The sequence below is a fragment of the Larimichthys crocea genome, chromosome XIX, assembly GCF_000972845.2.
Source record: "Larimichthys crocea isolate SSNF chromosome XIX, L_crocea_2.0, whole genome shotgun sequence".
Taxonomy (NCBI): Eukaryota; Metazoa; Chordata; class Actinopteri; family Sciaenidae; genus Larimichthys; species Larimichthys crocea.
The window spans coordinates 2,345,399-2,363,082 of record NC_040029.1 but is presented as its reverse complement, the minus strand read 5'-3'; the positions used below and the strand labels follow the sequence as shown (position 1 = coordinate 2,363,082).

At 42.8% G+C, this 17,684-nt stretch overlaps 1 protein-coding gene across 22 annotated transcripts in view; it reads left to right on the top strand.

Annotated features, from left to right (window-relative positions):
- Window positions 1–315: 315 nt before the first annotated feature.
- nid2a (nidogen 2a (osteonidogen)) overlaps window positions 316–17,684 on the top strand; it is a 40,996-nt gene continuing 23,627 nt past the window's right edge. For 5 of the 22 annotated variants that reach the window (XM_027291633.1, XM_027291632.1, XM_027291643.1 and 2 more), the window contains exons 1-14: window positions 326–970; window positions 2,212–2,397; window positions 2,649–2,765; window positions 10,269–10,370; window positions 10,470–10,609; window positions 10,762–10,888; window positions 10,970–11,281; window positions 11,816–11,930; window positions 13,680–13,719; window positions 14,022–14,131; window positions 14,250–14,383; window positions 14,537–14,648; window positions 15,061–15,261; window positions 15,348–15,578. In XM_027291633.1, coding sequence (XP_027147434.1) covers window positions 764–970; window positions 2,212–2,397; window positions 2,649–2,765; window positions 10,269–10,370; window positions 10,470–10,609; window positions 10,762–10,888; window positions 10,970–11,281; window positions 11,816–11,930; window positions 13,680–13,719; window positions 14,022–14,131; window positions 14,250–14,383; window positions 14,537–14,648; window positions 15,061–15,261; window positions 15,348–15,578 — 2,134 coding nt within the window. In that variant the 5' untranslated portion in view covers window positions 326–763. Of the gene's footprint in view, window positions 971–2,211; window positions 2,398–2,648; window positions 2,766–10,268; window positions 10,371–10,469; window positions 10,610–10,761; window positions 10,889–10,969; window positions 11,282–11,815; window positions 11,931–13,679; window positions 13,720–14,021; window positions 14,132–14,249; window positions 14,384–14,536; window positions 14,649–15,060; window positions 15,262–15,347; window positions 15,579–17,684 lie in introns of all 22 variants that reach the window. The other 17 variants (XM_027291638.1, XM_027291639.1, XM_027291636.1 and 14 more) reach the window with 10 other exon arrangements.

Below are 17,684 nucleotides of genomic sequence, written 5' to 3'. Positions count from 1 at the left end.
AATGATTAGAAACAGTCATTTTTTTTTTATTTAACTGACTAATCATTGCTGCTGTAGTTTCAAATCCAATATGCTGGAGTGCACTGGACAGGCCTGCAATGTGCTGTCGCAGACACTGGGTGGCGCACAAGGTTAAGTATTTTGAGGTAGCATCCAGGGCCTTTAATGAGTGAGTCAAATCAAGGAGATTGAAATAAAATGAGTGTTGTAATTTGAATAAATGATGGTTGAAAAAATTAATTAATAGTTAAAAACACATGAAATAAGCGTTTAAAACTAAAAATGCCTTCAGTCTCCTTTAATGTCAACAGTTTACTGCAGATTTGAAGAGATTATAATACAGAATGTATCAAGTGTCTTAAGAAAATATAGAGTCCCTGCTCCTATCTTGATAAAAAATGTCTCTCAGTGAAATCCAAGCGTCTTCCCTCACGTGTGTGTGCGTGCGCGCAAATTACACAATGTCTTTTTCATTGTTGTGAAACAGATAAAGTTACATCCGGATTAAAAACGCTCTATTTGTCTTTTCTCTAATACGAGCCAGATGTTGTACCTCCAGCACCGGCCCGCTGTCACTCAAGCCGCCTCTGGCCAATGAGAGCGGGCCTAAACTCCTCCCTCCCCTCCCTGCGGAGTATCAGAGGCTCGCCGGAGAAGAGGAGAGCTCTCCTTCTTTCTGCTGCTCTCCCCGAGTCCATCCGTACCTCTCTCCCGCTGCTCCCTCTCAGAGTGCAGAGCTGCTCAATCACCGCCCAGCTCTACAATGCAGAGAGGGGAAATGTTGGCTGCGTGTCTGCTCTGCTGGAGCTGCAGCCTGTGTGTGGTTACAGCCATCCGGAGGGCTGATATGTTTCCTTATGGCACTTTGAGTGGAGATTTGATTTTGGCAGAGGGCGACGATGAAACCTCCAGAGTGCTGTCCCTGCCCAAACCCTTATACTTCTACGCTTCCCACTTCACCCAGCTATATGTAAGTACAGCTTCACTCATGCTCATTTGCATGCCTGTTATTGGCCGTGAACGTGTGAAATTATTCTCTTATGTTGACATTTTGCAGGTGATGTTTGCAGCTGTTGCATGAGCTGCACAGCAGAGCGGGGGCTGTGTTTTATGATGTCAAATGGAGCGAGTTATTAACATGTTTGAATGGCAAGACCAAAAATGAAATCTATCATTATAGTATGAAAAGTACTCTTTATGCAGAATGGACCATGCCATTATGTAATTGATTCAGGAACTTTACCCAAGTAATGCATCCATAGTTTTAATCCAGAATATGATTCTGGATCATTCCGCATAATGAGTACTTTTACTTTTAATACTAAAGCATATTTTGATGCTAGTACTTTGGTACTTTTTATTTATCTAAAATGTTCAGTGCAGAACTTTTACTTAGCAGATCATTTCTGCACTGCTAGGTTTGAGTACTTCTGCTACCACTGTATTTAGACCATTATTACTGGTGCATCAGCATTTAGGTAAAACTTAAATAGTATATAAATAGGTATATAATAGTATATAAATATTGTTTGCAAAATGTACTCCAAGTATCAAAAGTAGCTGTCTCTCAGTATTGTACTGAAATATTATTGTTGTTATTATTTTAGAAACTGGTCACATGATTTGTGAAATGTTTATCTGTAAAAAGTAAAAAAAAAAAGAAAAAGAAAAGTATAATGTATGTTGAATACACTTTGACAATCTAAATACTCAACTTAAGTACTTGGTATTTAACTGAAGTAAATGTACTTTTCTCCATGCCACCACTTATTAATTACATTTAAAATGCAGATATAAATATGTATGACACTATGTTATAGACATCATGGACATCATCAGAATGCATTTCTAAAGTAGAGTTAGGGAAAGGCACAGCGATCCGTGAGGGAGCCCCAGAGGTCCTTAAGGAGGTTTCAGTGGTTTATGAGGGGAATCATGGGGTTCATTATGTGGTTTCTAAAGGTCCATGAGGGGTTTCCAGCAGCGTCCAAGTAGGTTCCAGTGCTTTATGAGAGGATACGGGTTCATTAGGAGGTTCCATGGGTTCACAATGGTGTTCCAGATATTTCTCAGAGGATTTCAATGTTTTTATGGTGTTTTTAAAGCTTCAGGGGTCCGAGGTGTTCTGCAGGAACACTACTGTAGCCATCATTAAACTGCTGGTGCCATCAACTGGGCTCACTGTTAAATATTGACTCTTTCTGTCCCCAGGTGGCTACCAATGGTATCATATCAGCCCAGGATCTGCCGATGGAAAAGCAGTATGTTGACGACGGCTTCCCCACAGATTTCCCTGTGGTGGCACCGTTTCTGGCCGACATTGACACCAGCGGAGGACGTGGACAGATTTACTACAGAGTGACCGAAACACCCAGCGTGCTCAACAGAGTGGCCCAGGTCTGTTCATCCACTGAAATAAGACAAATCAGTTATTGTGTGATTGCAGATTGACCACAGACTTTAGAAAACTCTTGACATGACATGTTGAGGCCAATACTTCCTGCATTGTGCTTTACTACAGATCTGGATTTTTCCTTTTTTCAGTTCATCATCCATTAGTTCGGTTCACTCCATTGAACACACCATCTTTCCTTTTGTCTGTACTCCTTCTTTCCCTCCATCATTCATTCATTCATCTGCTCATCCAGGAAGTCCATCGAGGGTTCCCAGATGCAAAATTCACGCCCACATATGCTGTGGTGGCTACATGGGAGCACGTCGCTCCATATGAGGAACAAAGTCGAACCACTGGACCTTCAAACAAGGTAAGATGGATGGAGAGATTGAGGGCACTAGCTCCAGGCCTCCCTGTCTGTGTAATGATTTATAAACGAGTGAGTTCATTGTATCATCATGTAAACAGCCCTCTCTAGTATGTTTTGGTTCTTGTGTGACACAATCGCAAATTCCTGGAAGATGTGCATCTCTTGTAATCAGCCTGGGGTGGGGGGGTCTATTTGTAATTCCCCTTCTACTCCTAATCTGCCTCTTAACCTTTTCAAGGGGTCAGAGGTCATCTTTGAGGGTCATCAAAGTGCCCCCCCCGACCCCCCTCTGACTCGTTATCCCCTCCTCCAATTCACACACAGGTAGACACAAACATGCCTTGACTGTTCACGCTCACATGCTCTGTTGGACATTACTTCCCTCCCTGTTTGTCAGCCAGTTAATAACTCGGTTTCTCCAGCAACCCAGTTTCACCACAGTGATGATTCAAAGTTTCTAAGAAAATACACAAACATGTCGTAACTCATGTTATTATTTTTTGTCTTACTTTGATTTGGGGGATAATCACGCTCTTGAGTTTTGTAACTACAGTTTACAGCATAATTTGAGAGGCGTATCAAGTTTCCATGGAGTCTGTCAGTTAGTTGTGGGCTATAGCTTGAGCCCTGTTTTTTTTATACTTTAGATTTTGGCAAATTGGCACTATTAAAAGTTTGCAGAATTACTGGGTTACTTTGAAAACTACTGAAAACCGAAAAAAGTGACGAATCTCAGTCAAGTTCTGGATTGTCTGGGTGTCTTTTTTATTATTCCTAAGCAGATTTTGCATTTCCTCACAGTGCATGCGTGAGATAATAACATCAACCCGAACTGTAAGTCACATTAAATCTAAAAATATGTGTGTGATGTCAGTGTGTTTAGAGTTGACTGAGTTATGACTCAGAGAAGGAGTGGAAATGTGACGCAAATTGTGGCATTCGGTGGTTCCTAAATTGCCCCAACAAGCTGTGTGTCATGACTGCTTCTGCTGCTCCAGATGCTGGCCTCGGTGCTGAGTGCACCCAGTCATTGGTCCAAATTAAACAACTAACTTCCGCCTGAGTTGTTTTTAGAACATCGGCCTGCACCTGTCCCTTTCACCTCACAACAGTATCTTTGCCTCACATCTCTCCCTCGCCGCCCCTCGTTCAACTCTCCCGCGACCCTCTTTGGAGGCACGCCTCGCACTTTGAAAACCTCTAGAGGAGGCTAACACTTTATTTTACACATCCGTAATTTTCTAGGAATTTCTTAGAAATTGTCCTGGAAAGAGGCATGTCATTTTGGCACTAATTAGAGGGTAAATAGGAATTTTCTGGGAAGAAAAACTCAATTTAAACCCAAGTAAACTGTCCTCTTAGGCTGAGTAGTACTCAGCGGGTAAACTAAAACTCAAATCAGTGGAATGCTCCTTTAGCTGGAAGTGTTCCAGTCAGATATTTTCTCCATTTTGTTTGTAATCAAAACCAAATTTCTGAAAAAACCCTCCGCAGGAAATGACGGTCCTTTAAATTAAAGTGTCACCTAGAGGAGCCCTGGAGGCTTTGTGTAAGTTAATCTCTGGGAAAGACTCCAAGTAAAGCCAGGCCTACTGAACTTATCGATCAAACAAACAGTGCTTTGTTGTTCCTGGTTTGTAGCATGTGGGATGGAGGGATGAAGGGAGTGGCAGACTTAAAGAAAAACCCCAGGAGATCTCTGCGTCTCTCTCGCTCCCTCTCATCTGTTTGTCCTTTTTCTTTCCTCTCATCGTCTGGTTTCTTTTATGCCTTCTTTCTTCCTGATTAATCAAAAGCTAAACTCAAATAGTCCGGTGGGGATATGCAGCATTAAGCTTCGTGCATGTCTTATTTTGATTGCGCTGCTTTGATTGATTGCGTCTTGCCTGAGCTTCAGATATTGGAATTAAGTCTCCAAATCTCTATCCACTGTTGACCAAATGTTAGAGGCTGGTGTCCACTTCTTAAAGTGCAAAACGTTTTTACATGCACTATGAGGGGGTTTGTTGGGTCTGCCTGGCTTGTCAGATTGGAGCAGTTGGAGTCTCTTTAGACTGATCGTATCTTCCTTTGAAGTGATTAGCCAGAGGTGCTGGGTGGGGTGCGTTGGGGGTAGAGTGGTATGTGTGTGTGAACTGATTAACCTGAGGTGTGTGTTTGTCGGGATGTGTATTAGGGGTGTTTTTTGGGGGGGAGGGCGCAGACTGTGTGGTGTTTGGGGGGTCGGATATTGAGATGAGAAGAAAAAACAGGAAAATGAGAGCACAAGAGAGAAAGTTCACATCCCTGAAAAGTGGGGTTGTGTTTGCTGTGAAATTAGTCTTAAAGAGGTTATTATCATAATTAGAAAGTAATTGGCTTCACTTTAAACCTAAAACACACACTCTGTTGTATGTGCCACCATGTAGCCCACTTTACTAATGAGCAGAGCCATTTACAGACAGAACCCGGCCTTCTGTATGTTGATGTTTCAAGAAGCGGCGACCAGGCTTTGCTTTGAGCGGCATGCTGCTAATCCTTCTTTACGCGAGGACACCTGTCATGTCGGCGGATGCTGTTACGCGCTTTATCCTCCACCCCCATGAATGTCACCTTCTTAGCTGCAGAATGCATCACCCATTGAAGTTTAAGACATTTAAGTCTAACACAGGATTAAAGTTTTATTGATTCATGTTCACAAACAGTAGAACGCAGGAGTGGAAAAATTCTTAGACATAAAAGACTCATACACATCGCTAGATCTTGGTGTGGTGTCATCCATGGGTGCACAATATGACTTGAAAGGAAATGGTACGACTCAAGGAAAGCCGTGCAGTATGTGTAATATTGCACAGCTGTCCTGACGTTCCCTTCCTGAGCAACAGCTCAAAGTGGAATGTGATTTTACATTTGCCCACAGTAGGCCTTTTTTTTCCGTCTAGCACTCGCTTCAAAGCTTCGTGTGCAAAAAAGGAAAGTGCTGTAGGTTGAACAGCATTTTGCGTGTGAGGGTCAGATGAGGCTGAATGAATGAATAAATGGACTCCTCTGTTGGATTTGGCCCTCGCCTTTCATTTTGTTCTTTTTTGCCTATCTTCCTCCGGCCTCTCCTCTTCTCTATCTTTCTTCTTTTCCGTAGCACAATAGGAACTATTGTTTCTATTAGTGTTATTTGTTGTTTCTGGGGGGGCCCCTCGCAGTGACGCAGGGGGCATCCCCTCGAAATATGTGCATCCTGGTTCAAAGCAGAACTTCAGCTTTCATAATATGTTATTCAGTTCTTATGCATTGGGACTGAATCTGTCTTACAGTGTCCACTGAGCCTGTCTTCAATAATAATCAGAGCACACATGATGTTAACACAGATTTGAGACTTGGGATCTTGACGGCTTTACTAATTACTAGAAGAGCCGTAGTGCTCTGGTTTGTGTTTGCGGGAAAGACGTTCATGTTCACAAATCTATCAGGATCTAAGAAAAGCAGCTATGGTTTTACCCGCCATGTGTTCTCGAGTTGATCAAAAAGGTTTTGAAAATTCTTGGAAAGCCCTGAAGTTGTACAATTTCCTCGAGCTTTAGAAGACCAGGCAATTCTTTTGTGTACTGCTGAAGTTGTAACAGGAAAGTCACCCAAAAGATTGGAGCTGGGATTTTTAATGACAACAGCGAAATACTGAGTGCACTGTTCCTGGCCGCAAGCCTGGGCTCTGAGTGTGTGTGTGTGGTGTGTGTGCCAGTTCCCACGCTGTAGGCAGTTCCGTTTGTAGCACTCTGGTGAGGCTGGCAACTGGACTGCAGCTGCTCTCTGTCTCCCTGCTCTGCCCGTTTGCAGCTGTGCTGCGGCCGCCGAGCTGAAAAACCGGTAACCAACAAACAAGTGTAGTACATTCATCCCGGCCTCCCTCTGTTTCTGCCTCTCTCTTCCTCGGGATGTTCCAGGCTAACCCAAGTGGGATCCAGCTCTAGATAATTATAATCTGATTCAGAACATTTGTCACAGTGTGTTGAGTCATGCATTTGAAACGCAGACAAGCTGAGAAAACCAGTTAAAGTCTCTTCAGCTTCAGTGATGTAAGGCAGAGTAGACTAAACGATATAAAGACAGAGTAAACCATCCACATAAACAAACAAATCGTAAACAAGCTAAGGTAACGCATGGAGAGACTCAACTGAATGAAACACAAACCTGGTGTGTGTTTGCAGCTGCTGCAGGGTGAGTTCGATGCTCGCTAATTTCACATAATTAAAAAAGTTTGCAGAGACTAGGAAACATGCTCAGAGGCATTAAAGCATATTTATGAAGTATGAAGTGGATTCACACTGTATATATCAAGTGTTTTCACCTTGGCATGCACAATAAAACAGCTTCCATGAGAAGGTGAGGTGAGGGGTATTCAGTTTGTTATGCACTAGATGGCACAAAATCCTACACACTGGACCTTTAAAGTAAGTAAAGTTATTTAATGACTAAGCACAGTTTATTTTTTTTCTAATCATCTGCTGGCTGTAGCTTCATGCTTATCTCACAGATATGAGAGTATCTTCTTATCTAATTCCCTGATTTCTAAAAATGTGTGTTTAATTATCTAAACAAACTTCCTGTATTTTCATTTAAGCCGTGGGGTCTCTGCAGACTTTGAGCCCCCCCCCCCGCTGTGCAGCAGACACATCTAGCAGACTGATGATGTTATCACCTCAAACCTTAAACAGTCCCTCTGACCCCGACAACAAACATTTGCTGCTCCCAGAGACAATTAGCGCTTGTGCGTGTGTCTGGTCAGTGTGAGGAGTGTGAGGACACCCTTTAAAAAAGGTGTGACAAAAGCCTGTAGGGAGGTCGAGGGGTGTGTGTGTGTGTGTGTGTGTGTGTGTGTGGGAGGATTGTCAGAGCACACACTCACATACATACACACTGTCTGAAAGTCTTTGATGTGAGTTGGCTGGATTTTGTTGCTTTCCAGCTGTGAGTCTGTAAAGCACACCAGGACTACTTTACACACACAGACAGACTCAAACACAGCAAAATGACCACACAGACAGAGGAGGGGATGGAGAGGAGCGCACAAATTAAAGGAATGGTTTGACATTTTGGGAAGTTTGCTTATTTTCTTTCTTGCTAAGATTGATTACCGCTGTACTGTCTGTGCGCTAAATCACCGAGAGCCAGCCAGAAGTGATGCAAGTTTGATAGTTTAAGATGAATAATTTATGTTTTATTTTCTTTATAAAAACCCAACTATTACTACACACTATCTGTAGTTTTACTTGAAGTTATCGCTCTGAAATATTGCTCTCGAGATGCTGCTAGGCTTTGTCTACCCAGGTTCCCGTCTTTATGCTGAGTTAACTGGCTGCTTGATTGATCTAACTCTTGTCAGAGCAAGTGCATTCCCAAAATATCAAATTATATATAATATTAATATCATTATTACTATATTGAATGCATATGAAGCTGAAGACTGCGTTTATAGGTTTACAGTTTATCACCAAAGTCAGTAGGATTTATCCTTACTTTAATGCATGGCAATCCATCAAATAGCCATTGAGATATTTCAGTCTGGACCTAGTGTCCGACTGACAACAGCCACAAAAAACATAAAAATACCTTGTGTTATGTGTGTTATGTACGCCATTATATAGATAGGCAACACAAATCAAAGATTTGAATGGAAACGCAAAACTCAAATTTCATATCTGTTTGGATGGAAACGTCTTCTTTTCTGTCTCCACATATTTCCTATGGCCTCTCTCGCAACTCTGAGACCCCTGCCTCCTTTCATCTCTCTGTCTATACCCCTCTCCCTCTACCTTCCTCCTTTTTTTTCTCTCTCCCCTCTCCTCTTCCCCCTCCCAGGAAGATGGGGGATAGGAGAAATACAGATTTAGAGGGGATATGAAGGACAAAGCTCCGGCTTCTCCCGCTCCACCCCTGAAGACAGAAAGAAAGAAAAAAAAGACCCCCTCCTCACTAATTACATCGAGCCTGGAGGCTACAAAGTCCTCCCCGCCCACAAACAACAAGATAGTTTAAAGATGTTGATGTAAACAATTAGGAACACACACATACACTCGCATGAGATTCATATAGGTGGAGGGACATCTGTGCTTGCATGCATGCTCGTATAAGTGTGTACGTGTGTGCGCCTCATGTCTCACATTGTACGATGTCTGGTTTGTCTGGCATGCTGTAACATCATCGTGAAAGATGTCCAGACACACAGGAAGACAGCTGTGGAGATCAACATCTGGGCTGGGGGTTGAGAGACCGAGGTGTGCGTGTGTGTGTGTGTGTGTGTGTGTGTGTACATATTTTTGGTTTATGTGTGTGTGTGTGTGTGTGTGTGTGTGTGTGTGTGTGTGTACAGATAATCTGATTCTGTCCAAAGGAAAACAACATGGGATCACTCACAGTCTTCTCGTCATTCACCAAATCTGTGTTTTTTTAACTGTGGTTTTGGGAAGTGGAGTGGGTTGGACGCCCCCGCGTACATGTAGGATATAAGTTCAAGTCGTCTGGTTAGAAACAAAGTTCCCCGATTCATTAACTCATAGTTACTCAGTCTTTGAATTCATCGTAATTAGTGCAGAACGCAGACATTTAGTCAGTATGTTAATAATTGGTGCAGGAGGAGGAGGAGGAGGAGGGTGCAGGGTGAGAAGTCTGAACCTGAATCCCAGCAGAGCGAGAGATGAGAGAGGAAGAGGAGGAGACAAGGGTGGAGGAGAGGGGAGGTGTGAGGAGAGGTGTGAAGTTTAAATATGAGGAGTGAGTGTTAGAATAATTTGAGGGTGGTTGAGCTGGGCTGACCCTGTTTGCGCAGGAGGTGACCTCATCCCTCTGACACCAGCGGAGCTGAAAATGATCATTAGATGCTGTCTTAATACCGGTAAGCTGCGAAACCTCGAAACAGAAAATAAAAAACAAAGGTTTGACCTGAGAAAATGAAACCCTTTTCTAACTTGAGTCATAAAAAGTCCCCTAGATTTACCGTCATTCTTTCGAGTCAGTTGCTTTAAGGGCAAAAGGTGACATGACCAAGGGAAGGAAAACTTTGATTGAAGTGATAAAACTATTTAAATTTTTATGTGACATGCTCAAAAGCAGAGTAGTACACCAACATAAGCTCTACTGCTCATACCAGACCAAGTAAGGCTGTAGCCGCAGTGTGTGTTTTATTGCTTATGAATCCAACTTTTAATGTATGCCTCACTCAGAAAGATTAAACTAAACTAAGCTATAAAACTAAATGACACGCAATGACCAACTCTCATCTTATTCACCATCATAAAAACATACTAACAATCATATAAATCTAACAGATGATGGAAAATAATATATATATAAAATAGAAATGAGCAGACTTCTATCCCTTCATCCGTTTCTTTCTCCTCTCTCTCTCTCAATTCTTCAGATACAGCCTGTGTTAAACAGCCAAAGACTGCACTTGAACCACGACTGTGAGATGGTACTTCCAGTTTTGTCTAGTTCAGACTGACGTCGTCTCTCTTTTCTCTCTCTCTTTAGGTCAATACGTTCCAGGCAGTGATTGGTTACGATGAGACAGACTCGTACGTTCTCTTCCTCTACCCTGAAGGTGGTCTGAACTTCTTTGGGACACGCCCTAAGGTAAACTGCTTATACAGTATATAAGGCCTTAATTTGCATCTTGATTGGCTTGGATATCTTACTAATTAATTTGAATGTTGTACTTCTTTCTGCTTGCAGGAGTCATATAACGTTGAGATTGAGCTTCCTGCCAGAGTTGGCTTCAGCAGAGGAGAGGTCCCATATCTGATCTTCTCCAGAACCGAGGGGCCTCACTACAGCGTTACCAGCGATGAGCAGAGTGTTAAAAACCTCTACCAGTAAGTAAAAGATCAGAAATGCATTTAATCTGAAGTAGCAGAGTTGGCTAGCTGACAAACTGTCTGGTGTGTTTAATAAGGCCGATAACGATGTAAACCTGTGAGGTCTGACTGGACTGTGAGCTCACACCGACTGGTTTCTCCCTCTCCAGGGTCGGTAACACAGGAATTCCAGGGGTTTGGCTTTTCCACACTGGAAACCGTTACTCTTTCAACAACATTGTTCCTGCATCCATTGGTGGCCTCCTTGCTACTCTACCACCTGGAGCACTCTCTCTGGTAATTCTCTATTTTCTTCTTCTTCATGTTCCGTGACACAGTTTGCAGAAAAACGGACTCCTGCATGTTTTATGCTTCTAGGACACCACCACCCCTGAGTACACTGAGTTTGAGGAATATACAGACAACAGTTTTGACCCCGATAACCAGGAGGAAGAGGATGATTACCCTCTGACAGGCGGAGACCCTGAATTCCAGCCAGCGCCTGCCGGTGGTGACCATTTGGGGACCCCTCCACCAGCAAGTCCCAACGCTCCCTCCTCCCCTTCAGAGGAATCTGGTCCTCAGGTGTCATACGGCAGCAAACATGACGGCCAAATAGCCAGGTTCATTACAGATCCAGTATACAGCCAAGATGTCCCACCAGCAGGACCTAAAGGACAGCAACCAGAGGTAACAATAAAACATCCATACACATTAAAATAATCCACATGTCAGGCAAGAAGTCCTGTATGTTTTCTCTGTAGAACTTTTTAACACACAAACTGCAAACACTGCAAAGCCACAAGACCATATTTTTGTTTCATGTTACAAGAGCTCACGCAGACAGCAGCGCTGTGTTGCAATCTGTTTGAATTCTCCGCTTATTGCAGCGCAAATGAAGAAATAGGAATTCAAACTGGCAGTGCTGTCAGTGCGGAGAGTCTTAGAATAACCGCTTGAAATCGTAGTCACTTTTTTGTAAATTCTGTGGTTGCAATGGAACGCTGTTGTGGAGACGGTATAGCAGTGTCAACAAAACGCTGGCACAGCTGCGATCACAATACCCTACATACTGTATACAACATGTAAAGTATGCGCGGATCATAGCTCTCTGGTTTATAGCATCTGGAGAGAGTTAAAAAATATTGGCTTGGCTCTAAGTCACAACAGGAAAACATATTTAAAGTTAAACATAGCCCATTCCCACTCTATCTGTCCCTGTAGGTTCCTCTGGAGGTGGTGGATATCTACCCCCCTTACAATAATGAACCCAACCTTTCCCCCGGGGGTCACGTTATCAGCGTCGATGAAGGCGATGTCGATGATATCGAAACAGGAGGTAAGAGACAAACCGTGCGTCTAAATGTATAACACATAGTTGTCTTCCTAACTTATGAAAGGACGTTCACTTGGAGAAACACGGTAACATTACCTCGCCCTCTGCTGCAGAGCTGCTCAGCAGCTGGCAGTACAATACTGCCGTTGTGCTGGGCAGCTCCCAGGTGTGTGTGTGTGTGTGTCCAGCACTCCCTCCTCTGCAACTACTCCCACAGACTTTGCCGTAAATAAGAATGTGTTTTCTTAGTCGACTTGCTTCATTATATAAGAGTAAAGTCCCAATATGATGTCTCCATCGCAATAATTCTTGCGTCTATTTACGTCAAATGCTCGATTTCTCTGAAGGAAGTGTGTGTACATATGCAGCTGTGTGGGTGTGTGTGCATTGCCAAAATAACAAATTGTCCAAGTCTGAGAAAAAGCATAATTTTCCATTACACACGCGCCTACATTTCTAATGCCCTCATGGCTTTAATGTTTATGAAACTTAGACAGAACATAAAAAAATTAGTATTCTCTCCACAGAATTGGCACGTGTGTGTTTGTATGTAGAAGCACAGTGATTTGTCTCCTGTGTTTGTGCAGTTTGCTGAGAAAGTACCCTGACATCCTGTGTTCATTTGTGTGTGAGTGTGTGTTTGAGTGTGTGTTGCCCCTGTAGGATGATAGAATGCTGCATTTACTCCCAAATCAGCCATTTAAAAAAGACAAAGAGAGAGAGAGCGGAGCACTCGCTTGTTCCATGTGATGTTTTCAGTCCAGTGAAAGTTTCTGCAGTCAGGACTGGCAGTCCTTGAAGCTTTAGTCATAGCTGATGTGCAGTTTGAGACATTTCTGAATCCCTTTCGAGACTTTGTAGTTCCAATGGTCTGAGAAAGGAGAAATGTTTGTTCCTTTTTGTTTCCTCAGCGGTAGTGAGCGCCACTTTTCATGCTGGTCATCCACTTATTTTAGTTTACTCCAAATAAATCAAGAACAGAGCGCATCACTTTCTGTGCGTCAGAGGGTTTTTTCACAGGAGAGAGTCACCATCCCCAAGTGCTTAGAACAGCACACGTGTAAGTCTACATATACTGTGGATCTGCACTATATGTAGTATAATCTACAGTGTGTGTATGTATACTTTGTCAACTTACTGACTCTTTTTCTTCAGGGTGCAGACGTCTGAAATATGTGTTGAAGCATTTTAAGCTTTTGGATACCTTTGGGAATTCATGTAGCAGTTGTGTGTGTGTGTGTGTGTGTGTGTGTGTGTGTGTGTGTGTGAGAGAGAGAGGATCAGTGGGTGTGGGAGGCAGGACTGCAACAGCTGGTTTCTCTCCAAGTCGTGGCTTGACGTGTGGGTGTGTGTGTGTGTGCATGTGTGTGTGTGTGTGTGTGTGTGTGTGTGTGTACATACATCTCCCCTGGATCTTGTCCACCTTCTTATTCTTCCCGTCAGTGCGTACTTATATGGAAACAACCTTTAATGGTCTCCATTTAAACTCTTATGTTTGTGTGATGTAAATACTGGAAACAAGTGTTCAAACAAAGCCAGCTAACTTCACAGCCACTTACATCTTTTCATTCCTAGTAAAGGTAACAGCCATGAGGAGAATAAACAATAGAGATAAAGGGTAAAGCTAAAACATTGCAAATGACAGTTATGGTCTACGTTACCATTTCCACATTCTTGAATACGAAACATGAGGATATTAATTCTAAATTGTATTTGTAATGGATATTTCTTATTATTTTCTGTCTCTCTCAGTGATTCAGTACACCACGGAGAATAAGGAAACATGTGCCAGGTATGTAAAGACGAGATAGCTTTATATGCACCTGTTGTTGTCCTGTTAGAGTTAGTGTCTGTATAAAAATGTAATGGATGGAGGAAGCAAGACCATCCTAAGTATTGTCAATAATACCCCTCCCCTCTGTTTGTTGAAATAATAGGGCATAGATTAAAAGATTTGTGGCTTTAGAGGGAGCTGTAGAAAATCTGATCGAATGTTTGAAAGCTGAGCTGATCAGACCTCTGTAGCCTGCTCCTCTTCTCTGCCTGAGGCTATAACTACAACTACACCTTTCTTAACTCTTTTTGTCTTTCTAGATTCCAGCAGCAGTGCTCCCAGAACGCAATTTGCTCCGACTACGCCACAGGCTACTGCTGTCACTGCCAGTCTGGCTTCTATGGAAATGGACGTCACTGTCTACCTGAAGGTACTATTCACCCACAGAGATATATTTCTTCTTATTTCTGTTTTTTTAATCTAACAGTGAACATCTGCATTATCTTTTCTTCAAATGTGAAAGAGTGATCCCTGTGCTGCTCTTCCAGGTGCTCCACAGCGTGTCAGTGGAAAGATGAGTGGAACGGTGACGGTGGGTTCGACTCCAGTGGAGCTGAACAACATTGATCTTCATGCCTACGTCGTGGTTGGAGATGGGAGAGCGTACACTGCCATCAGCGAGGTAAGAGTGTGACGGATAAACATTTCAAGATGTTTTTCATATTTTTAAATTGAGTTTATTTTAAGAACGCAATATGAATTCCTTCTTCTCATCCATATTTAATTTTCTGGTTTCTCTGATTTCTCTTTTGTAAACTCTGCACTGATTGGTCAGGTACCTGAGCCAGTGGGCTGGGCTCTGATGCCACTTGCACCAATAGGAGAGCTATTTGGATGGCTGTTTGCTCTGGAGCTGCCCAATAGCCAAGCAGGATTCAAAATCACAGGTAAACTGTGTGTGTTTGTTCAAGTATGTTGCCTGTGTATATATTGACTCTGGAGCACATCTGTACAGAGATGAGGGAACTCCTCTACAGTGTGTGTGTGTGTGTGTGTGTGTGTGTGTGTGTGTGTGTGTGTGTGTGTGTGTGTTTTCAGTCTCCCAGCCAGCTGTATTGTCTCCAGGGATGTGATGTGATATCAGGCTTCCACCTCCCTTCTCTAATAGGAAGCAGCTGTGTGTGTGTGTGTGTGTGTGTGTGTGTTCATGCATGAGTGTTGCGTATAGACGTAACCACAGCAGACATTTCACTTTTTATAATATGCAACTGCTGCATTGTTAGTGTGTCTGCAGTTATCTATATTAAAAATAATCTATAAATAGGAGAATTGATTGACTGATTTTTTTTTTATTTCCAGGGGCTGAGTTCACTCGTCGTGCAGAGGTTATCTTCTATCCCGGCAACCAGCGCCTGTCAATCACCCAGACGGGTCGTGGCCTTGATGACCACAACCACCTCACCGTGGATACCGTAGTCAGCGGGAGCGTGCCTTTCCTGCCCCCTGGAGCTGAAGTCACCATGGATCCCTTCAAGGAGACCTATCAGTACTACCCATCTGGTAACCATAACAACCACAAGATACAACCTGTGTGTAACATCTGATTCCTCCGTTTGCCTAAAAGCCTTCGCCTTCTCTTCCTCCAGTCGCCACCTCCACCTCTGTGAGGGAGTATTCGGTCGTTTCGGCAGAGCGAGGCTCAGAGTCCTTCTCCTTCCAGCTGAAGCAGAACATCACGTACCGTGACTGTCGACACGACAACCGCGCCACCACCCTGGAGACGCTGCAGATCACCATGGAGAGGGTGTTTGTAATGTACGTGAAGGAGGAGCGCATCCTGAGATATGCCATCACCAACAAAATCAGCCCGGTCGGAGGTGAGTCAAGTCAAGAAGAATAAGTCAAGAAGAGTTAAATCTGGGGCAACTGGACTTGGTTGTAGATACGTGAAGATGTTTCACCTAAAAAGTATCTAAGAAGTATCTTAATTGTAAGATTTAGTCCTCTGAAAGGTTGTCTCGGGCTCTCAACCCTCAGGAGAGCACAACTGTTATGAAAGAAAACAGAGTAAAGCATAATTAGTTCCTTAAAAGGCTATTTGGTTCTCTTCCAGTGGTCATTAAAAACATGCATGTATAATACATCAAACAACAGCAATGTGGAGAAAACAGACTAGAACACAGAGGAAAAAGAACGTGGGCTTCAAAGGGGCAATTTGTACCAGATTTCTTAGCTAATTTGCCAAATGCTGTAATACTGGACAAGTGTATTTTTTATATATATATATATATACATATATATAAAATCTGTAACAAATATACAATATAAATAAATATAGGAATATAATTTAAGCTTTATAACAGTGTCATATTAGAAAACTCTTCAGTACAGGCTGCCTGGGGTCAGGGAGGAATAGAGACACGTGGATGACACTGACTGGCTGATGCCTTCAGCAAAAGGCCAACATTGGCCCATCTTATTAAAATTGTGAGTGACTGCCTAAATCCACTCCAGACCATCACTGTCAATTTCTAAGTGGTTAAACACACTGGAGGCGTTGAAAACGTGAGGTTTTCTGTTCCAGAGCCACAACCAGACCACCTCGTAATTGTTGCAGCGTTGCCACAGAAACCTCAGCCAAACCACGGCGCAGAGTTGGACAGGGCTCGGCTTCAGACGCACATGCTGTAAGCCGTGGGCTAATTATCCTGAAACCATAGAAAACAATTTAAAATTGTCTGTATTACCTCTGCTGTTTTGGGGCTTATTGTCTACTAAAGGCCACAGACACACAACACCACTTTAAGGATCATTGTAACCGCGATTTGCGTCACAGCTGACTTTACATATTTGTCTACCTTGGGTTGTTGATGCAGATGATTGGCATTTAAAGACTGAACCTAGAGTGTTGACAATGTCCTGTAGATTGAGTTGGTCAAGCTGACCAAGAGACAGCAGTATTCATTCAAATTCAAGCACAATGGAAAATATATAAATGGAGCGAAACATGTCCAGTTCATTGTTGGGTTTGGTATCTGAGAGTACTTTGTGGTACCAGAACACAAAGCCACAACACTTAACGGCCAGATTGCTTTTTAGTGTACCAAGCCTTATTGAACTTACAGAATCACTTGAAACTGACTATTAACAAATCTTCACAATTTGGCCAATAACGATTTAACCTCTTCCAGTGTAGCCAGAGGATATTCGGCCAAGACGTCCTCTGCTGTCCAATTAGCAACTTTACCCATAAGAATGATGAGAACGACGCATTTCTGCTAATACAACTTTAAAAAAGCCAAAGATGTGTTCCGCCTCTTGTGCTCTCCATGTGGACTGCTGCAAACAAAGCGTGCTCAGAGGTGATTGGTCAAAACTACTGAGACTACAAACAAAAACCAGAACGGCTTGTCAGCAGATTAAACATTCATTCATGCAGATATCTGTTTATAGAGATTAGACAGATGTTGATATAAATTCAGTTATTACATTTCACAGAGCATATCTCGACTTGTGTGTTTAGAGTGTGTGTGTGTGTGTGTGTGTGTGTGTGGCTAAGAGATTGAATGTGTCCTTTCCTATTTATGTTTTCACAAGTGTTAAATCTTTACTACATGTGAATGCAAACCAATATCGCCAAAGGAACAGAGGTTTGTTTTGGACCTCAGTCAATGGGCGGTTGAGTGTAGAAAGAAGCACATAGCTTTCCTTTACATTATGTTTTGTGAGATGCAGAGCACATAGCTTTCCTTTACATTATGTTTTGTGAGATGCAGGCCTTCTCACGCCTCTATGTCTTTATTTTCATCTGGTCGTGCATCATCTGCACTCATCTGCACTCCAGATACCATCAGATAAACAGAAAAGACTACAAATATGGACATGTGTGTAGACATACAGCATGGACATGTTCTTTTTCTGTCAGCACACAGTGGTCAGGCTCTCTTTACCCTCTCTGTGTGATGAAAGCCAGAGAGACAAGA